This window comes from Zosterops lateralis, assembly GCF_965231275.1.
Source record: "Zosterops lateralis genome assembly, chromosome: 1".
NCBI lineage: Eukaryota > Metazoa > Chordata > Aves > Passeriformes > Zosteropidae > Zosterops > Zosterops lateralis.
In genome coordinates, this window is record NC_139762.1 from 70021003 (window position 1) to 70044872 (window position 23870).

General features: G+C 41.2%; 1 protein-coding gene across 1 annotated transcript; it reads right to left on the bottom strand.

The window, feature by feature from the left end:
• LOC310906417 (ovalbumin-related protein Y-like) lies at positions 1-23558 on the bottom strand (the record flags this gene model as incomplete). The annotated part of the gene is made up of 7 exons (XM_083855671.1): positions 1-390; positions 1474-1629; positions 20760-20902; positions 21139-21256; positions 21945-22073; positions 22678-22728; positions 23391-23558. 7 exons carry the CDS (start codon positions 23556-23558, stop codon positions 1-3), a joined length of 1155 nt encoding a protein of 384 aa, XP_083711797.1.
• Between the last annotated feature and the right edge of the window lie 312 nt (positions 23559-23870).

A 23870-nucleotide genomic window follows, 5' to 3' on the forward strand; every position in this document is an offset into this window, starting at 1 on the left:
TCAAGGGGAAAAGCATCTGCCAAAGAACAAGATGCTTTCACTTGGGTTGTGCTTGATGAAGAAGAGGAAAGGACGATCAGCCCTAATCTCTTCAGGGGCACTTGTGTCATCTACCCTAGCTTCTGATGAGCCTACCACCTTTCTGCCTGCTTCACTGATCTCCACAGATGCCTCATGGAATGCTCCAGATACCTTCAGGCTCTCTGCTGAAGAGATGCCAGAGAGATTGGCTGATGAGCTGAACAGGTCTGTGATACCCAAGGATTTTAAGACAGATGTGAGGTTATATTTTTCCTCAATCTTCATGCGGGGAAGATAAATTTTGATTTTCCTCTCTTCCATCTTACTGGTCCACTCCTTGAGATTTTCAGAGGTGATTGCGGTCTCAAGCTGCAAGGAAACAAACAAATTAGACCTCTGGGATGAGAGCGCAGCCTCTTTTGTAGGAATGCAGGGGTTTTTCTCTTAAACTGACTGCTCTTGTCATGGTGTATTATCTGGGTATGTATGGATTAATGTGTTTAGAAGAGGAAAGCAAACCATGACTCTCTCTTCTGTCCTGCTTCCTGTTTCTTTAATAGGCTCACTGCCAATTAATAGTCTTAATTAAATAGTTACTCAGCAAATTTCCCAAAGTTCTTGCCTATTTATCTTCTTTTCTTCAGAAATATATTCCAAAAGTCATTCTCTGCTTATGAGTTGTAAGCTCCATATACTTTTAAGACCTCCAAGTAAGGAAACGTTGTTAATGGTTTTACTAATACTGGAAGTATTTAGAGGCATTTGAACATAGCTAAATTTCTTGAGTAATAAATGAGATATCAGCTATTACTCAAGAAATTTAGCTGTGTTGAAATGGCTCTTTATTTTTATAATTTAAGTTCTTTTAGTAAATGCACAATCATTTCAACGAACTCAGATTTATTGCATAACTTTTCCTATTCAAACTGCATTCCTGCTTATGGCTATATTCTTTTCATATCAACACCAATATGTCATGTATGTTTTACTTTCTGAAATTGCTTTAACCATCCCAGTAGTCACATTCAATTTTTAGATAGTTTAGTTTTTGAAGGCATGAAGGAAGCATGTTGAAGGCTGTGAAACCATTCAGTAATTACAAATACTGAAGCTAACATGAACTTCCCAGTAAGTTCCTCAGCATGTAGAAATTGATATAAAAAAAAGCCTTGGCACTCAAGCTGCTGGAGTAACGGCTTCTTATCTGAGAAAAATCTGTTCTTCAATGACAAAAATTTAACCCACTAAAGCTGTTGCTTAACAATCCATCCTCGGCACAAACTTTTACAGGACCACTGAGACAGCTGCATGCCTCTGTGCACCAATCCCATGCTGCAAGTGCAGACCTGTGCTAGGGATGTGCTTTAAGATAACTTTATTGTGAAGAGCTTCTTTGCACCTAAAATTTCACTGTGTTTATGATTTTCTGAAACCCAGCTGCCAGGGCCATACCTTCTCCAGGCCAGAGATGTCATCAGGCAACAGCACCCACAGGCTCAGCCGCCCACTGGAGTATGGAATCTCCACGATCCTACATTTCTCAGATGGGATGTCTGCCACTTTAAATGTACCAATCTGAGACATCATCTGCACAGGTTTGCTTTCTTGCTGCAGAACCAAAGAAAATAATATCGTTTTCAGAAAGATTATTCATAGAGTGTAGAAATGTCTGCTTATGCTTAAAGCTGATAGTTGCTCTTTTTCAGGAGATTGTACAGAACTTGTCTACTCCCTTCATAAATTCTAGAAGATGACACCTTTAAAGCAATGTATGCCCACATACCTCAGTAATTCTAAAAGGAATACTCTGGGTATCTTCTTCCTTAAATGCTTTCTCCCACCATCCTTTGAAGTAGATGGCACTGACCAGGATCATGTCAGTTTGTGAACTCACAGAGCTTGGCTGAAGGATGTTTTTGATCGTCCCTTCAAGAATGCATAGGAAGAGAGAATATGTATAACACATCTGTGTATAACACACCTTACTTGGCAATTACAACTTTAGATGGAGGGTAAAGAATTTGTGGGAAGGAGGGTGTAGGGCAGGGACATTATTTTGCTTTTGTAGCTGATTTCTTGTAGTTCCAAGGTTGGTTTGTTTACTGCTGTTGGCAATGGCCATTGTTTCTCTCCCTATAAACAATTATAGTGACAGATGAAGATCCAGAGATTTTCGTGGTACAAAATTAGTATACTTTGTGACAACAGGAAGAACCATTGGAAACATTTATCCTAGGATGGTCTCCCAACCAAACATTTAATACTTTTTGCTTCAAACAAAAGTTGAAACATTGGTGTCAAACAATTTGTCAATGTATAAAAAGTGTATTTTAATGCTGTCCCTTTTATTAGGACTGGAAGTATTACATATCCCAAAGCCTCTGCAAATAGAGAGAGTCCTCTAACAAGGGTATGTCTGAGGAAAAAAAATTAGATGATTGTTCTGTATCTGGGAACTGGTCTACTATCTGATTATAGAAGAAGGAGCAGAGGGAGAAATTTTGGTTTTTCATCACCTGACTTAAATGTTCTCACATGTTGTTCATACATGGTGGCAGAAAGAAAAATATCTACGCTGATATTTGTCGTCCTCTTACCATTTGTCTGACTTTCAACCCAGGAATTTATGAGCTCTCTGGATTTTTCTGCAGCTGTTTGAAAGCTGATAGATTCCAAACCTCCCTTATACAGTTCCTTCACACATTGTGTGTATTCCTGCAAAGAAAGAGTATGCCATTTTCAGACCAGAATGGCAAAGCATTTCGCAGATGTAAAAGGCAAGAAGGAAATGGACAGATATGAGCAATCTGCTTGTTAAGGCTAATCAGTAAACCATGAGCTAGTTCATAAGTATCTTAAGATTTGACATGCATCATTTCAAGCAAGAGTATATGCCCACATTTTAAAAAAATATTTTCCAGAACTGAGTTTAATCTAAAATTAGCAGTCATTTCTGTAAATATGGGGGGGAGGTTTCTCTTTGCCCACTTTTAAATTTTTTTTTGCAATGGTATTCTCCTTGAATTTCAAATTAAATGTTCATTCACTGGAAAACCATGGAATATTTTTGAGAACCTGAAGATATTTTTCAGGCTTGTTTTGAAGTTGAGAAAGGAGTTGGAGTTATCTCTTGCCAAAAAAAAACACCACCTTTATTAATCATGCCTTGACTTGATTGGATCTTTCTTGTACTTTGCAAAGCATCTTTTTGGCTAGTCACATTTTTTCTCAAGACTTTCAAGGGTTAGGGCTGTGATAGAGAGAATCTTTCCATAAGGAAGAAAATTTCTTTAGCAGAGCCTAGACTTCTGACAGTGCTGTTTACATTACAGAAAGTTACAGTTTTGATATTCAGATAAGTTCTTAGAGCAACTCACCGGAAGAATTGAGTATCTCTCGTCAGCATAAAGTCTTCTGGCAATGCTGATCGAATAATTGCCACTTGGTTTGGTGATTTGGGTGAAGATGTCCTTAAGTGCAGAGTGGATGCTCACAGACGTGCCGCACTGATTGACATGAATACAAATAAAAAGATGGTGTTATCCTAGTTTTAATGATGAGTAGGTATTACACACTATATGAAAGGAATAGAGTAGCTCAGATGCTTCTGCTTACAAAACTGTTCATCCTACGCTGGTGTGGTAATTTTGTAATGTGTGCAGTTTGGTGCTGCTTTTCTACTGTAATTTCCTCATACCATTCTTGAGGGGGGCTTTTCGTTACCTGCTACAGTAATCTAGCTCCAGCAGATCAGTTCCCGACCAGTCCTGTTTATTCACTAGCACCCAGCTACTTTGCCTAATCATCCAAATATCTATAATTTTCCTCTATTGGTCCAATATTATGGTGATGGAGTTCATTTTATGCTTGCTCTGAATTCTGTTACCTGCCTTTTCCATTCATTCTTATGAATGAAGTATTCCCCCAAATGCCAGATGAGGAGCACTAGCTGCACATTGGAGTAGGGTTGGACCTGCTACAGGACTGGTAAAATCTGATAGATTTTGCTCCCAGGAGAAGCTGATGTAGGGAAAGGAATAAATTGTTTCTGTACCTGAGATTCAACACTCTCTCCAAATCCTGGGATTTTATCGAAGTGAATAGCCTGTAATTAAGAGTAACAGTAGCTGAAATGGTATGACAAGAAAAAAAGTTATGCAACTGAGATTAACACATAATGTTTGAAGCAAACCTATTGACTAACTGAGAATTACTCAGAAAGTGCAATCTTTCTGTACCATCTCTGAATAGCCATGCCTACTATTTCCTGCTTAGATGATCCTTTTTTCTATTGAACATCTAGGATTCAGCTCCAGCATGTGGTACCAATAATACCAACCTTTTTACAATTAGCAAGGCAGCCACTCTTTATGAAGGTAGTGAGAGATGTAGGAAACACATTTAGCGGTTTGCATTCTGAGGATATGTTTTGTCTCCCTACAGATTTTGTCTTCTTTCCCTATTCCAAAGAAAGAGTCACTAGAATGTTATTTTGTCTTTGAGAATTCTACTGCTAAACTATGATAAAATTTAAATCCAGTGTCAAGATTTCAGGCTGATGCATTTGTTTAACACTGTGGGAGTTTCAGATGGCCACAGCTTTTGATAACTCTGGGTCCACATTTTGGTAAGTCTGCATCCACAACTTTCAGCCTCTGAGGGAGATTATCATGTAATTCAGGACTGTGGCTCTGTTAAGCAGCAGGAGGGTTTAAATCCTAAATGTAGTCTCACCTTTTCTATCTGAGCCTTGGTTTTATCTTTTGCACCAATGTAGACCATGGAGAGGGTTGAAACGATGAGCAGAGGGGCAAAGCAGATATTCTCCTGGACTCTCTGGCTTCTCAGCTCCCTGAATATGTCACAGCAAACCTCCGTGCTCAGTGGACCGATGGAACCCATTGTGCAATAGGATTGCCTAGAGCAAAGAGCAGAAGTAACAATGTAATGATGGGAATAGCATACACACACAGCACAGGTACTTAATTAGTTTTCAGAGTATACAGTATAAACAAGTAACTTGGAAATCCTTCTATGTTAACGTATATTTCTATGCTCACCTCTCATGTATGTTAGAAACTGTTTTCGCAAATCTGTTTCCTTGTGCATTTTGATACATTTACGTTTTTGTAACAGTTCCTCAGAACTCTGGAATCTGATCGTGATTTCTGTTTACCTTTTCAAAGCAGTCAAACAACAATTGCCTGTACCTATTTTCATTCACTGAAGGCTACAATTCCTTAGTACTTTGTGGTAGCTTGATGAAAACAAGAAAATATTATCTTTTTCATATGCTTGAAAAGCTGAAAATTAAAGCAAAAATTATATTTCCATTAGGTCTAGGTCTGGACAGATATAGGCAAAAACAGAGACTAGGTTTTTTTATTTTGTAAAAATAAGTAGGTGTAGCAAAGTATCTATTTGTTGTGCAGTACTTACCGTCTGCAGATCTTCAAAGGCCTGTAGCTTAGCCTTGTTTTAGTAATGGAAGCATGGACAGGCAATATAATTAGTCTAAGGTCACCTAATCTAGGAGCAGGACTCATGCACAAAATTCATGTCTCATTGTATTGTGCTTTCAGATATGGCTTGTTTTGCTTAAATATGCTGTATTTTCTCAGACTATAACCTGTCTGGGAAATTAATTTTTTTTTTTTTTTTTTCAAAATCCAGCCCCTTATGCAGGAGCTAAATGCTAGGATCTCAAGTTTCTCTTTGTGGTGTTAAACTCTACCAAACCATTTTGGAACTCTTAGATATACACATACAGACACACACATATTTCTCTCCTTTTCCTTTCTGTATACATGTTCTCATTTATAAGTTATTTTAAAATTCTACATCTGTCCACCCACATACCTTTTTACGTTGTCTTGTGTTCACCACCTATATTTTTCAAGAATGCAGCTCTCAGAGGAATTTCACACTAAAATCAACTTAGCAAATTCACTGAACGCCACAGTTCTGCTCTCAGTGCACGCTTTCAAATGAGAGGTCAAGCAAGGAAACTTACTACTTGTCTGTCAAAAACCATCTTAAAAGATACTGAATGGGAAGATAAGATGCTCTGGAATAAAATTGTGTTTTGAGCACAAGATAACATTTTAAGCACAGAGAATAATTTTTAAAAATCTCCCCAAACCCACAAATATTCAGATTTTACACATAATAAAATAGTGTAGAATGCAGATACACTGGTGAGATTTGTAGGAAATATCATGTAAATATTCTGGCCTGAAAAATATCAAACACAAGACAATATTTTTTTCTCTTTTTTTAAATTTAGTCAGAAACAAGAAATAACACAGTCAGAAGATAAATTTTCCTAGAGGAGTGCTTACCTTCAAGCTTCAGCACCAAAGACAATACAGCTTTCCAGCTGTACGTGGGTATACTGGCTGAGCCCTTGGGAATTTATACAGTCCAAGTTGTGACCCACCCATTCCTATCCTTCAGAAGTTTGACTTTTGACACCATAAAAATAAATTAATGGTATTAGGTCAGATTTTTGTTTCAATGGGTTTGGGTTTGATTGAAGGGAGAACAAATATTAGTATTTTATTTTGTATAACAGTGCTTTCCACCAGTATATCAGGACCATTGGGCCGGAGAAAAGGCTGGGAAATAATGCCTCATGTGCAACTATAGACTAGGATGGCAGTAAAAACAAAAAAAGTGAAAACCTTAGTGATATCACACATAATTAGCAGTTAGTCAATACATCAATAATTAGTCAATTTGTTATGATGGTTGTAGTAATAGACCAGAACTGTCTTTTAGTTAGTCCTTTCTGAATGTACAAAATGCAGCCATGCTAGACAGAAGAGAAGGGAGGACAGGACTTAGCCTTTTATTCTTAAAAAAAAAAAAAAGGGGGAAATAAAATAGGGTGCATGTGACAAAACCAATTGAGATGAAAGTCAAAACCAGGAACATTTTCTTTGAGAAGCTGGAATATCTTTTTATGAGTGTGGTTTTTTTATAGCAAAGTATTTTATTCTCAGGGGTTAACAGCAAGCATAACTCTAGACAAAGTAAAAAAACCCAGTTTGTTCCAAATATATTTCTGTATTCATGTGCCTTGTATCTCTCAGATCTTCCATGAGTAACTTAGTGGCCTGACAGATGATGGAGGAACTGTGAAATCCAGCTAGAGGAGTGTTCACGGTCTGTGAGACAATCATAATATACAATAGCAAATATATTTCAGTTATAAAAGCATTTCACTTATAAAACTATTGTTCTGTATCGAAATAATAGAATGGACAAACAGTTAAGAAACCATTCTGACCTCTGCAAAGCACTGTGTGATTTCTAAAAGCAGGGGGAGAAGGGCGGAAATGCAGGAGGGGGATCCCAAAGTCTGTACAACATAATTCTTTAGAACATACAAGACATAACTGTGATCTCTGTTAAGAAGAGTAGGCTCCTGTACCGCTGTCAAAAGTTTAGGCAGTGCAGTGTTCTTTGCCTCAGTCTGCTTCCTCTTGTGAAAATAAATGTGCCATATAAATCCACATTCCCCTTGTTGAGTTGTTGTCTCTCAGCGTGTAGCTCAGGAGGTGAGGCAGGGTGGTAACATGGACATCAGGACAGGCAGAAGTGCTTTCTGGTGCCAGGTAGCCAGAAGAAAATCTGACATAGGATTAAATAGTGGGAAGTGTGCCTGGACCCAAGTGACAGGGCATGTATCACACATTGCTTTCCTTTTCAGCTTTGTGCCCACAAAATAATGATTATCAGTCATCCTTCTAAGATGATGATGAAAAAGCTGAAGTGAACATGCCAGCCATGTCAACTAGGAGCTGTGGACTCCCTCCCTCAAGGGTCTTGGAAAGAGATCTGGATAGACCGGAGAGCTCAGCAATCACCAAATGTATGAAATTTAACAAGAGCAAGTGCAAGATTCTCCATCTGTGATGGGATGATCCTCATTGCAGGGACAGATTGGGAGATGAGAGGTTTAAAAAAGCCCTGCATAAAGAGATATGCTGTTTGGGTCAATGGCAAGTTGAATATGAGTCAACAGTGTGTGCTGGTAGCCAAAAGGACCAACCACATACTGGGGTGCATCAGGTTCAGCATCACCAGCTGGTTGAGGGAGGTTATTGACCCTGCCAAAGGCACAGAGCATCTTAAATGTCCCTTGAAACCAAACTATTCTATGATTCTATGATTTTCCCACTCTACTCTGCGCTGATCTGGCCTCACCTCAAGTCCTGTGTGCAGCTTTGGGCACCTCAATGTAAGAAGGACATCACACTAGAAGAGTGTACAGAGAAGAGTGACAAAGATGGTGAAAGGCCTTGAAGACAAGAAAAGAATGCTGAGTGACCTCATCTCAGCCTACAACTTTCTCAGTGGGTGCAGTGGAGGGGGAGGTCTTGCTCTCCTCTCTCTGGTGACCTGTGATGGGCCACAAAGAACTGGAATGAAGCTGCATCAAGGGAAGCCCAGACTGGACACTGGGAAAAGGCTCTTCATCCAGAGGGTGGTCAGTCACACCCTGAAACAGGTTTCCCCAGGGAGTGGTCACAGCACCCAGTGTGTCAGAGTTCAGTGAGTGTGTGGACAATGCTCTTAGTCATATGGTTTATTTGTAGGTAGTCCTGCAAAGATCAGAGAGCTGAACTCAATGATCATCATAGTTCCCTTCCAATCTGAGATACTCCATGATTGCTTGAACCTGTGTCTTTACTTAATAAGCTGTTTTCTCACATCGTTTATAGTGCATCTCAGATTTATGCCACAATTTTGACTCTTTATCCCTTTTGTGTTTGGGGCCACTTTGTATCCACAAGGGCTTAGTTCTACTTCCACCACGCTGGTCTTCCATTGCTGCATGTAAGAGTTGGTCAATGTATTTAACTCAGTGAACTCTGCCTTTCAAATGTCCCTCAAAACTCTCTGCTTTACAACTATGACTCCCATTCCCTTAGTCTGGTCTATCATACATAAATTACAGAAGTGTTCAGACCTGTATCACAAGTCCAGCTCATCATGTATGGCCCGAATTTTAGGACCTACAAACATATTCAGGAAGCATCTGTACTTTTGTTAGGGATATATTTTTTTTCCATGCCATCACACTGCAAGAATAGAATAAAAATTATCCGATTATTTTTTTATATTTGGTGTGTTTGACTTCTGTGTAGTGTTCTGGTTCCAGATATTAAGAACAGCCCTGTATGCATTTGATGCAGAGCTTTGTTCCATGAGTTATACAAAAATCATGTTTTCTCTCCAAGAATTGGAGTTTCAGGTTCAGAACACACTCACAGGAAGCAAAGACGTGGAGGATAATAAGCTCTGCTGTGATAATGTTTGATAAAGGCAGGCGCTGTTCTTTATGAGAGGTCTGGAGTGGTTTTCTGTGCTCAGACTGGGAGTTAATGCAAGGTCAGTTGTAACCAGTAGGATATGCCCATGAGCAAATAAAGAACTGAATCAGAGTAGACCATCATCATAGCATCTACACTAAATGGTCTTGTACAGTCCACTTAATGTGAGGTCTAGAGTAAGCAAACCTTCCTGCACTTGGAAGACTGCTTGGGACAGCTGGCAATGGGTTGTCCAGCACAGCTGTGCAAAGCAGTACAAGCAGTTCAGTCACATATCCTTGTCTGACAATGCTTGTCCCAAGAAAGAGGTCAGCTGAGGCTTGGTTGCCCTTTCCTCCCAGGCATTTCATTGTGGATATGCCCCTAAACCAACAGACTCTAGTACCTGAGCTTTGAATAACTGACAGTGTAAAAGGTACTTCTTATCCAAAAGGATATGAAGTCCAGGTCAGCTCACACAACAAAGCCTCTCATCCAATCACAAAAACCTACTCAGAACTTGGGCTTGTGTTCTGTCCTTGTTCCTACTCTTTTGCCAATAGAAAGGAGCATATTAATTGTTTCGTGTTTGTCTTCATTCCACATTGTGGCTCTAGAAGCTGGCTTTCAATCAGGGACAGAGGCATTCATCCACAGAAAGGTTTACTGATTGCAGCTGTTTAGCTTGTTATCATTGCAGACCTAGGTGCTGCATCTATCAATGATGGTTTGTCTCTTTGTTGTTCTGTGGTCCTGTCTTTTCTCTAATACAAAGCAAATGAAGCATCTGGTCAAGCTCCTTCAGACAGGTGGCCATAGCCCACCTGGCACCTTTCTGTAACAGCTCTGTGCCACTGGAGATGTGCACTGTTGCCTGCAGTGCTGCCTTGATCTCTCACAGACTGTGACGGGCCATTTGTCATTGCTCTTAATTGTCATTTTGATATCCCGTATGACATCTTACATCCCTTTATTCTTTTGAACCTGACACAGGCATAGACATCATTGTACAGATGCTGATTTCTTACTGCTCCCCCATGGATTTCTTACTGCTCCCCGTGACATAGGTTGATGTGACCTTCATGGCATAATTTTCAATGATCACATCCCACAGGCCAGCAATGGGTTGGATGGGACTCTTTGACTCAGAACTTGAAAAACATCCTCACTGTGGTTGAACATCTTTTAGCCTCACATACATGCAAAACTTTTTCCTTGCTTTTTCCTTGTGGCATGTATGGACATGCCACATATCTTTCTGTGGAAGTAACATGTCTCTGATGATAAAGGTGCCTTCATTCTGTCTGAGCTCAAATGTGAAAAGCAAGTGTACAAGAATTGAAAGCAAGGAGAGTCCACCAGACAGGAGCATAGAATCTTTCACCATGCATGCGGGGAGGGAATCTGAAAAGCAAAAATTGTACTGGAGGAAAAACTCACAAGGGATGTGAAGGACAGTAAGAAAAGTTCCTTTAGGTACGACAGCAAAATGAAGACTAAAGAAAAGTCAGGATGACTGAAGAAGGTTCCTAATGATTTGAAAATGTGACTAATTTTCAGAAAGGAAAAGGAGGAGAATTGAGGAGACTACAGGTCTCTGCAGTCACTGAAAAGGTGTAGTGCACTGCTGCAAAGCCCTAAGGGTTAGTACTCATTATGGTCTGTGTTAAGACACAGTCTCTAAGTTACTGCTTAAAATACCATTTATTGCAGCTGACATTAAAAGGAAAAATAGGATAATATAGATAATTTTTATTGTCACTCACTACAACTACCTGTAAAGAGGTTGTGGCCAGGTGAGGATCAGCATCTTCTCCCAGGTAACTAGCAATAGGACAAGAGGACATCATCTTAAGCTTCACTAGGGGAGATTTAGGTTGAACTTAGGAAGAAATTCATCATAGAAAAGGTGTTTAGGCATTAGAATGGGCTTCCCAGGTGGAGCCACCATTTCTGGAGGTGTTTAAGAAAAGACTGGATGTGGCACTCAGTGCTGTGGTCTAGCTGACATGGTGGTCTTAGGTCATAAGTTGGACTTGAACATCTCAAAGGTCTTTTCCAACCTCGCTGAATCTGTGATTCTGTGATATTTCCTTAGCTGCAGGGAACCCCAAGCTGTGCAGCATTGGAAAGATCACCAGTCAAGGAATGCAGTGCAAGTCCCATCCACAGAGATAGGTGTTCACAGACAGTTCAGTCTTTAGAGCACTTGCAGGAATTTTTAAAGAAGAGAACAGTTATTTTTCTGAGAAACAGAAGGATGTTCACATGAAAACTTGCTGCTTCACTTTATGATAAATGCAAGGATGCAGAGGATGCAGTCAATCATGCCAAATGGGAGCTACCTACAGGTTCCTCCCTTCTGACTTGCCTGTAAAGTTCATACTGCAGCCCAGGGCAATGTGCAGGACAGCACAGGATGGGGAGTCATCCTCTGCACTCGGCAAGCTCAGGCCTGTGCCTCCTCCTGTCAAGTATTATGTGGGTCACCAATGCCCTGGTGTACAATTGTATTCAAGCTCAAATCCCCTGCAGAAGGCTTCCAAGCAAAACCTCAGGGGAACATTTTGAGACATGTGAAGGAATAAAATATGATGGGGAAAACCAGCACAGATTTACCAAGGACAAATCTCTCCTGACAAATAGCATGGGCATCTAGGATGGGACAGCTTATTGTATAAACAAAGGGAGAGCAGAGGATATTGTACACCTGACTAGTAAGGCCTTCAGGGTGATCTCCCAGTATATCCTTGTAGTCACATTGGAGAGCTAAGGGTGAGTAAGCAGACAACATTTTGGGTGGAAAGTTGTCTGCATTGACAGAAGCAGCAGGAGCAGGATTGTTCCATGAGGACAGTGAGCTGGGCCAAGAATCAGCCCTAGGGAGGGCAGTGCCCTCACTGTTGAGTGCCACACCACAATATCTGACCATAGGGAAGCAGTACCAAATGTCAGTAACAGGGTCCATCAACATCCATGGACACAGCAAGAGGAGAACCAGGGCCATACTCCATTTCCAGAGCCTAGGGTTAGGGAGAATGAGAGCTGGTTGCTGCCTATGGAATGGACAGCTCACTGACCAGGGCCTAGCTCCATAGCACCTGAGCAAGGGAAAAATGGCAGAACCTGAAAGGGTGACAGGTCCAACCAAGCCTTCAAAACATGAGGCAATATAAGTGACAGGGCATGTCCAAGACCAAGCTGGGAAGTCTCTCCACAAGTGAGTACTGCAATCAGATCCAGTGACTACCAGGCAGGTCAATAGTGACAGAGTAGGCTCAAGTTCAAGCCAGGAAATGAGTGCACAAGTTGGTGTCAAGAGAGCCCATGGCCAAGCAGGGCAGGACTGAGGGGAGCAGAAGAACAGCTCCTGATGTTGTGTCACTGGGGTAGGGGCTGATGGCTCAGGGGAGGGGGTAGCATGGGATCTTGGGCTTTGGGCAGGTGGGAGAGGTCCCATGGAAGATCAAGCCTCCCTTCTGAGGACAGTGTGCCCTTGCTCCTTAGGGAGACCTGGGCTCAGGAGGTATGCACTTCAGAGTGACTCAGTGGCTGTGAGGTGTTAGGGGGCTGTTTCAGGGGACAGAGAGCTGGGACAAGGCAGTGGATAGGAAATGGACATGGCACGAGGGTTTGGGAACTGAGTGAGATGGTCAGGCCACCCCAACAGGCCCCAAAGGCTGGCCAGGAGCAAGCCAGGAAGGATGGTCTGGCTGGGTGGAAGGGGGTTCACTCAGAAGCCTGGCTCTGAATAATGAGTGAGTGTTTTGTGGAGATCAGGAAGGTTTGTAAGGACAAGGCCCTGTGTGACTGGAGGCCCAGGCTCCTCGGTGCTTGGCAGAGGGAGGACTGGGCTCACGCAAGGGCCAGCTTTTCACAAGGAGGAACAAACCAGAAAGCAAGGGGGATGCCACAGCTGGAGCCTCACCAGCCAGGGACCAGCAGCTGAGCAGAGCAGGCCTGGAGACCATGGGCAGTCCAGATCAAAAGGCAACGTCATGGCTATGAGGCAGGTGCAAAGACAACATTGACCACAAAGTCAATTCACAAGCAGAGGTAGGTCCAGGTCCAGTAATCATGAGGCAGGGCCAAGGTCACATTAGGAGTCCTTGGCCAGGAATGGGCACAGCTGTGTTTGAACTGGAGACTGACACACCACTGATGTAATACAGATGGGAACAGAAAGTCCAGCACGTAGCTTAGAGCTCCTGGGGTCACAGGTGTGGGAGAGGCTCCAGGTATTGCTGAGCAGGACTGTTACAAATTCATTAGTGCACTCAGAGCTCTGTCATACACTTATGAGCAAAAGAGATGGGCCTGGAGACAAGGCTACAAGGCTTGGGACTGAGGTCAGTCAGGAGATAGAACTGGGGACAGGAACCTGCAGTGTACTTCAGTGCTAGGTCTAGGCTGAAACAGGCTTCTGTTGCAGGCAACAGCTTTGACTTGGGGAGTTTCACTTAATTTCTTGCTAATTAACATTAAATTTTTGTTGTTCATTTGGGAGCTGACAAAATCAATGTAACAAACTATGAAACAAATAGACCTTTCATCCTGCTTGCCCACATTTCACTTCAGTACAAAGTTTCCTCTTACACTCACTTATTGCAGCTTCCTTGTTACACTCAGTGCTCATCATCAGTCCCTTTGGCAAGCAACAAAAAATGGAAAAGGTTGTGATTGTTGTATAAGTGTTTATATCTGCCAGATGTTGCTGCTCACTTTTATCTTGTGCTCTAGTCTGTTTCAGGAGGGGCAGTTCCATAGGGATCTCCTTGCTTCAGCATCAGTGACCAGCAGGCTCCTGTCCCTCCAGGGTGTCGCTGCCCTGGCATGAGCTGCCTGTGGCTGCAATGCCCCAGGGGTGACTCCCAAGAGTATGCCTTCAGCTATGCTCTTAAAAACATCCCCTTCTTATAAACATCCCCGTGTCTTCTCTCTTTTGTTTCTCCAAACGCACCTGTCACATCTCTGTCCACTCCTTCTGAATTACACTGGCATACAATCAGTTCTTTTCATTCATTACAGGGTCTGCTGCAACTAGACAAGGATAGTTTGTGTCCTCCTCTCACAAATAGTGCCAGTGCCCAATACAGGCCCCAGACTCACGTGCAGAGGGTGTTGGGGAAATCTCCAGCTGAAGCTGTTTGTGCTCTCAGGGTCTTAACACTGGCTGTTTTCAGTCCTGGAACTTAAATATCTGGTAGTATTTTCTATATATTTATTACCTCTAAATAGATTTCTCTTCTGAAGAGAAGAGAAGAGAAGAGAAGAGAAGAGAAGAGAAGAGAAGAGAAGAGAAGAGAAGAGAAGAGAAAAGAGTTTCCCTTTAAAATCACGTGAAGTTTTATCATCTTCCACATTCTTGGACCATTAATTCCATCATTCAACTGTTTGTTGTCAGCTACATCTATGTGCTGGGTTTTTTAAACTGCTCTCTATTAATCTCTTTTAATGCCATTAATTTCCTGTGTCAGAAGATATACTGAATAGCCAGCCTCTGTCACTGCCTCCCTAACACTCAGAAACCCCTGCTCTTGAGATCATCTCTCTCCTAAGGATTTGACTGCGTGGGCTCAGGGACATAAGAAGAAGCTTCTAAGCCTTGGATCAGGGCACTGTTTGTGGCAGAGCTGTGAGATGCCTCCATGAGGATCTACATCCCCCTCACTCAAGAGAAGAATTTAAGTGGAGTCTCTTGACTGCCCCTTGCTGGTTTGCATGCCTCTGCCTGGTCATGTACCTCAGCAATATGGACACTGCAAGTGTTCATTTTGGACACAGTAAGAAAGTTATTAAAGTGCATTTTATTGGAAGTGACACAAGGGGGGGAAGGAGAGAGCATAGACAATTTCATGTCCCTTCCAGTGGTCAGATCCCAAAGCAATGCAGCATTGGATGGATCTTTATTCAGGGAACAAGACACTGTGCATATCCTATGTATGTGGTGTGAACTTTACACTTTCATAGGTTTGTTCTGTTTATCATTTCTACTGATGAATGAAAATATACAGAAAAATGTTGCTTCACTTCAAGATAAAGACAAGGATATACCTGCAGCATCATCACAGGGTGCCATTTGGGACCCTTTGTGAGGTTCTCCATTATGATTAGCAGATTAAGTTTAGCCCACAGCCACAATACATTCAGCACTGTGTAGTCCCAGACACCAAGCAGTATATGAGAGATAACTTAGCACTAAACTGCACACACTGATCAGCCTGATCAGGTCCATTTTTATGTGGTCACTAACTCCTCAATGTACAATAGTGTTCTGCTTAGAAACGCAACAGAGCCTGATTTGTGGATTTAACCTGCGGGCTTGATATTTGACTTACCTCATCACACAGGCTTGTTTGGCAATCACTGGACTGTAGCAGCAGTGTAGGGGACAGCAGCATTTAATATCTTATATAGAAAGCCCTGGCCCTTCTGGTCCTCTTGTCACCTCCTGCTCTGGATACCCTTTCCTTGCCAAGCAGCCCCATCCTTGCTGCTTTTTGACAATCCCCTCTCTGCTGTCCCTTTTCCTTATTGATAAATCTTAGCTCACTAGCTACAAGAAACAGAAAACTGAAGCCCAGCTCTATGTCAAAGACTTTCTAGCACACAAGTAGCTTTCAGTTTGATTCAGCATGCTGTGCTTTCTCAAATACCATTTGGGAGCCCAGGACAGATTTCCCTGGAGTCCAGGGAGTTCTCTGCACTTCCTCTAGTGACTATGGTTAAAGCACAATGCCTCCTAAATCTTGTGCCTTCAGCCATGGATTTGGTTTGCTTAGGAGAGGGTAGGCCTCACTTACAAGTCATATAGGCAGAGGGACATGGAATGGTCTCAAAAATTTATATTCCCCAAAGGGCCGGGAAGATATGTCACCTCACACCCTTCCCCAAATGACGCAAGAAGGAAAGGCACACTTAGTTCACACAGCATTTCAAATGCTCTCCTGTGCATGTGTCTGATTTTGTTCCACAGACCCCTGGCAGTACAGTAAATCCAGAACAACATGGCACATAGTGCAAATGGAGTGTAGTAAATGGATAAATGGCAGCTTATTGACATACCAGTTTCAGTGATGCTGCCAGGAAGCAACAAGGACTGCAAGAAAATACCCAGACTTTGTGGGAGCTGGGATTCATGTTACTAAATTCTTGCTGAACTTCAGATCTGGGAAACAGCAGGTAGAGTTTGCTCTCCTCATGGCTGCTCTTCCCTCATCCCTTTGTAACACCCTCCATGCTAGTCTTTTCAGAATTGCTTCCCATGGGAGCTGCAGCAGCCACACTGACCATGGCAGTGCCTTTGCAGCAGGTCCTGCAATGCACAGGTGCAGTACTGGGCCCAGCCATTGATACAAGGGTATGGATCTTATCCAAACTTGCTGAATCTGCACTTTAACCTCTCATTTTACTCTCTTTAGAGGTTGGTGTCTCTTTCATAAACAAAATGGCTCTATCCATTCTAAGGTGTTTGACCATGATATTTTTGCCAGGACAGAGACATCCTAAAATGCCCCTGAACTTTCACCAAATAATACTTCTGTCTTTTTCTTCAAAAATTACTAGGATTCAAGCCCAGTGCCACTGGTTTGCATTTTCAGTATATTGATCATGATCATCTGCTTGCACAAAGATTAAGAACAAAATTGGAACCTACATTAAGCTCCCAGACCTAGTTTTCAGCAGATGTCTCTCTGTCAGAAGACTTGAGGCATCGTTTTGTACTCCTAGTGACACCTAACGGCCCAATGTAAAATGAGTCAAATAGTTCTGTTTCACTGTGAGGCATTAGGTGTACCTCTCTCATATGTAATGTTAGGAAACCATTTACCATTTCATTCATTTTCATTTCATTACCATTGATTTTCTCAATTTCTTTTCTTTAAAATAATCATCAAGCAAAGGAACAATTAAACAAGAAGATAGTTATTTTTTATATTCATGTTATATAATTCCATAAATATTAATTTTATTTTTATTGTACCTAGAAAGTGCAGAGTGAAAGATATGCTTGTTTCAGTTTAATAACAGATCTATAATTGTTTATGAACTTCCACCCTCTGCTTCTTAGAACAGTATTTTATAAAGCCTGCCTTTTTCTTTTTTTTGTTTTAGTTGTAGCAAAACTCTCTTTACTGCCTTAGGTTTTAAGGGAAGCAGAACATGATATGCATAGTAAACCTTGAAACTGCATGTATAAGAATACATTTTTACTTGAATACTTCTGTTAACCGTATATAATCTCTTATAACTGTCTTGGGAAAAGCAGTATTTGCATTATTCTTCCATAGGCTTCATGGCAGCCAAGATATGTTTCCCTGTAGTCAGCATCATCATTTCAAATTATACTTAATGCTTACTTCATAAATGTTTGAGACAGCTCCAAATACTGCCAAGTGTCTTCCTTTTTTTAAGCACTTTTTAAGTACTGTGATTTGCAGTTCTATATGTCTATGCCAACAAAAGGAAGATTGCTTAAGTCAGTAATTAACACTAGTAAGTCTTCCTATTGGATAAATTCCAACCTGAAGAACCTTCCCCCTAAAGACTCTGAAATAGGAAATAACATCTCCAGGGGATTATACTATCAAAAGATAGGAACGAAGATTTCCACACACAGTTCTTGTGGGTGTTAGGCAGCTGAAGCAGTCCACCTTTTAAGAAAAATACTTTTCTCATGTTTTTGAAGTTGTATCTCTTAGGCATCACCTCAGTGTATTTACTGAGGGCAATTAGAGGAGGTATTTTTAAGATATCTGGAAATACAATAGCAGATTAAAAAGACTGAGTTATTTGATATGTCATATGGAGATGAGTGCAAAGTAAAAATAGGAGCTGTAGGGCTTACCTTGCTTAAACTCAAATTTTTTTAAAAAATGTTAAGCTCTTTAATGGCTTCTTATATAGGTACATTCTGGTTTTGAAAATAGTATCTAAATCCTAGTATAAACACATTCTGTCAATAATCATGATCCCCTATATCATGTATTTTGGTTGTGTGGTGCAGTAACCCAGAACAGGCAGAGACATGTTTAGTTTGCAATGCTTTTATTAGAATAAATAGAAGGACCAACAATTGACACTCACTGGGTCAATGACATATCACAGGAATGAAGATGGGAAGTTGTATCAGTCAGGAAGGTGTTGTGTTTGGAGATGATGATTTCAGAAGAAATGGTAAACTTTCTGTATGCTCCCTCAGAACAAGAGACCATAGCCTTACAGTATGTGCAGCACAAAGAAACACAAATGCTTTACTCAAAGAGGAATGATTTGCTGAAATTAAGAATTTCATCTGCATGTTTTCCAGGCATCAATTCAAGGATGGTTGCTCAAGGAGTTCAACAGCAAGGAACAGGATTATTCTAAAAGCTGTGGTTTTTTCAGAGAACTCCGATGGAAAAACCAGACTCTCAATATCAGTGTCACAATTTCTCACAAGAATCAAAGCACTGGTCCTGAATCTTAAGTTATTCAATTGCGATGGAAAATACTTCTAAGCTACCTCTTGAAGTACTCATTTATTCCCGGATATAAGTCCTAAGTATAACTTGTGTGAGCAGAAATATCTGCACCCACAGATCTGAAAAGTTACACGCTTCTTCGGGAATATCTCCCTAGATATTGAAGGCTTTCCACTTAGAGATAGTGAAGAGATGAGATTATACTACAATACTAGAGTAAAGGGGGTCTGTTTCTTAGGGGTAGGCAAGCATTATGTCCAGCCCTTTTTTTCCCTAGGGAGAAATATATCTACCAAAGAGGACCATCATGTCACTTGGATTGTGTTTAACCAAGAAAAGGAATGGGCGGTCAGCCCTAAACTCCTCAATCTCAGAGGAATGTTGGATGTCTCCAGTCACAACCTCTGAGCCACCTGCCTCAGTGCCCTCTTCAGTGACTTCCACATATGCCTCGTGGATGGCCTCGGATATCCTCAGGCCCTCTGCTGAAGAGATGCCAGATAGGTTGGCCGAGGGGCTGAACAGGTCGGTCATACCCAAGGATGTCAAGACAGATGTGAGGTTATATTTCTCCACAATCCTCATGCGTGGGAGGTACACTTTTACTCTCTTCTTTTCCATCACCTTGGGACTGGTCCACTCCATGAGTTTTTCATAGCTGATTTTGTTCTCAAGCTGTGAAGAGAAGCAGAGAATTAAATGTCTGTGACAGAAGTTCAATGGCCTTAAAACCTGTGTTTTTACCACCTGTTACTGGCTTTTTCCATTTACTTTCTGTACACAATAGAACTGATACTTGTTCTTAAATGCACTTGTTTATGCTGTATGCTTCCTCCTGACTATGGAGCCTATATCATCTGTCCGTCTTGAGGAAGTTCCTCAAACCTTTTTCATCTGAAAATTTCTTCATCAGATCAAGTCCTTTTTTGTAAAAATACGGCTTTTGAAAACATCAAATCAAATTTGCCCTAAAACTGTTCCTCTTGGAAGATATTTTATTGATTCCCTTTCCTCAACTTTGTCCCTTTCTCAAGTTACTTTTCTCATTTTACTTTTAGTCAACTCTTGGAATGCTTTCTTCATTGCTTTGATTTTTTTATTTGCTCTAGGATAAACTTTTTTTCTTTAGCAAACATTTGGAATCACTTACAGTGATGAAAATCCCACTCACTTGCCTGCTTCTGATACATGGATACGATGGAGACTAGTGCATATAGAGCAACATCCTCTTCTGCAGGGCTGCAGCCGCACTACACTGCTTTACCTTCATTTTATAAAACTGAGCTCAGGACTCTCCTAAGAGGCTCTGCCTGAACACCTGGACAGATTTTGTGCTTCTCTGCCTGCCCAGCACAACTGTGGGGTGGGCAGCTGGGATCTCAATGGACAGCAAAAGGTCTGACAGCAGCCAAGCCCCACTGAAGTCATCACTCTTCTGCTCGCCCTGCCAGGCCCATACCTGTGCCAGGCCAGAGATGTCATCAGGCAGCAGCACAAACAGGCTCAGCTCTTCTCTGGTGTATGGAAGCTCCAGGACCTTAAGTTTGTCTTCAGCCACTCTTCCCACTTTGAAGGTGCTGTTCTGATGCATCATTTGCACAGGTCTGCTCTCTTGCTGCAAAAGCGGAAATAGAAAACCAGTGAGACGATGTGATGTGGGAGCAATCTTTTTCTTTGTTCAGACAAATGTATGAGGCCTTTGAAAGGACAGGACTCGATCTTCAATCCTGCTGCCTTTGGAGAAGACCTGTGTCTCTCTCTTTCCTCCTTGCATGCCCCCTGGAAGCCTGGTCAGACACAGATTTTGAAAACACTACTTGGCTTTAGGCCAAGGCACTGACAATGATGGACTCAGCTATATAACCCAGCTTGTGACAGGTATTTGTAACACCCAGACTGCTGGCTGTGTGAGCCAACAGCTGCCCTGGCCAGAGATGTGTCTGTGCCCTCCTACCTCAGTCACATTGAAAGGCTCTTCCCGAGTGTCTTCCTCTTTAAATGCCTTTTTCCATATTCCTTTGAAGTAAATGGCATTCACAAAGACCACTGCAGTATTGGGATCAACAGAGTCTGACGCAAGGAAATCTCGGATCCGTCCTTTAAGAAAGAGAAGTCAGAGAGGGATAAAGAGGTGTACTCCCCTGGTGTGCACAAATATCCATGATTTTGGGGTGAAGGTGGGAGTTCCTGCTTTGTGGAGTTTCATTTCCATAACAGTAAGCAACCTGCTCTTGCTTGACCCACGCTTTCTAGAGATTATGAGGAGAGGAAGACAAGGATATAATTTATGGTAGGTGAGGGAAAATACCTGCTACCCGTTTTTCAGTCCTTACCATTTGTCTCTTTCTCCACCCAGGAATTGATGAGCTGTCTTGCTTCCTCTGCAGCTGTTTTGAAGTCAACTTCTTCCAGCTCTGCTTTGTAGGATTTCTTTGCACACTTTATGTATTCCTATAAGCAGAAGAGTTACAGTTGTCAGACTGATGAGAACTTGTCATTACATGTCAGACATGTCAGACACTGAATATTTCAATCACATCTGTCTTCTTGTAACTGAATCTTAAGCTCTACAAGAAAGACTGCTTCACATATATTGGTTTGGCATTTTTTGATGAGACAGTGTTCTAAAATAAAATTTTGATATATTTCCTTTTTTTTTTTACCAAAACAGTTTCAGTTTAACAAACATTTCTAAGGAGAGACAATGTTCGTCTCCTTCTTTTGTGGTCACTCTTTAGGGTTTTGAATACTGCGTTCTCACATTCTTAGATTTCAAAAGCAAAGCTTCCTTTTACTAGAAAAACTAACAATTTCAGTTTACATTATTTCAAGTAATAAAGTTTATTTAATTTCCCTTAAAATTACATCTTTCATTAAATGCCATTTTTCTAGTAAATTAACAGCAATCTTGATTACTCTCTGTGATTTGCAATATAGGCATATTTTATGCCATTATATCTTTTGCCTTCATCTAACAGGAACAGAAAGGTCCAAACTCATTCTGTACCAGTTCCCCCCATGGCTCACAAGCACTCCTTCATCAACAGAGACTGGGCTACTGTTGGTGGTGCATCTCTAGGGCAGAGTCACAGGGGATTTACAGGAAATCTCATGGAAGTCACTTCATAATATAACTCACCTGACGAATAGGGAATGTTTTATCAAAATAGAGTCTGTCGGCAATCCTGAGTGAGTAAGTAGCATTTTGCCTGCTGATGTCTGAGAGAAGACCCTTGAATGTTTTGTGGATGTACTCAGCAGTGTCACACTGAGGTGATGACATGAAAAAAAGATAGATTGCATAAGGAAATAAGATCCTAAAGTATTGTCCCTTTCAATTAAGAGTGATGCTACAGGGCAGTCATCCCCCACAGACTGTCACCTTTGGGACAACTGGTGCTGTGGTGGTGGTGCATTGAACTGGCAAGTTCATCCTTGTCAAGACAAGTTCACTGAAATGTGTTTCTTAAAGGATGAAGTTGAGTTCCTGTCACTGAGACTTCTGGGCTCTCCTCTGCTCAGCATCTTCCTGCCCAGCTGAAAATCCAACTACTGTACCCTGGCTCTAGGTACTGAGCCCTCTTCACTCATCCCTCAGCAGCCATTTCCTGGGAAGACACCCTGGTGCCCAAAGCATTCTTCCCACACTGTTACTTGTTCTGGTGCAAGATAAGCAACCTGCTGTCTTTCTATGTTTGTTAAAAAACAGGTGACTCACACCCTCCTTCCTTCCCTCCATAAATCCCCTTGGCTTGAGGTCATTACTCTAGTTTTTGTCTGGGTCTGAAACTGCCATGAGGAAAGGCATAAAAGTAACACTTTAGTTCTAGGGAGAAAATAAGACAGAAAGGAAGATTAAGTTATTTCTCTACCTGGGAGTCAGAAATGTCTCCATCTCCTGTAACATTATCAAAGTGAAGAACCTGCAAGAGAAAATACCAGTGGTAGAAATGAGAAGCATGACCAAAAATAATGTGAATTTGAGATTTACACATGTTGCTTGTGTAAAAAAAGACCAACAAACTGTTGGCTCAGAAAAAAAAATATGCTGAGAAAATAGATTAACTAAAAATTTACAGGTGAGCTTGTGACTGGTCCATGCCCTCTGTGACCTTCTTGGAAACTGTAAATAATACTCTTTTGCTTAGATGATATTTTTCTTCTAGTGAATGTCTAGAAATAAATTGAGTTACATATTGTGTATTGCTAAAATACTCTGTCTTCTTGTCTTTCTGGGATTTATCTTTTATATATATTAAAAAAGAAAATCTGATTACATTATTTGGAACTTGTAGGAATTTAAAAATCTCAAAATTGCCTGGCTGGTAATCTATTTTGCTATTGTCCCTGAGATTTTATTTTATGTTGAAGTCAACTGCCTGTTATATTGAAAATATGCACCTTTTAAATTAGTATTTTCTATATTTAACTCATGAATCTGTTCTCCATTTTGTGACTTTGGCTTAGCTCTTGTGGATTGAAACAGGTGAGAACCTCATCAGTGGATAATATTTTTCAGTGATGTTACCTAGAAGGAACAAGTAGCCCAAGCAGAGGTCACTTTACACCTGTGTAAGTAACTTACCTTCCCCATCTGGGATTGAGTCTTACCCCTTGCTCCCATGTACACCAGGGCCAGGGTTGAAAGCATGCCCAGGGAGGAAATGAGCACATTGTCATTGCTGCGGTGAAGTTTCACCTCTTTAAACACGTCAAAACAAAATTGTGCATTTGCCTCACTGATGGAGCCCATCGTGAAATCCCTATTGTGTGAAGGAAACAGAAAGAGTTTGGCTTACTGTGGTGAAATAGGTCAATTGTAATGCAAAAAATTCAGTGCACGTGAACCCCAAACTTAGTGCATAGGGTTTTTTCAGCAAACAGAACCCAGTGGCATGGATTTAAAAGGCAGATATGCTTTTGAGCAATCAAAGGGCTGGACATCTCCCAGCTGTGCATAGGCTGGTGAAAGAAGAAAACACAATCTAGAAAATACAGTACTTTGAAGTCTAATGCAACAGTATAGTGCTTATATCACTTATAACTTAAGGTCTTGAGGATCTTC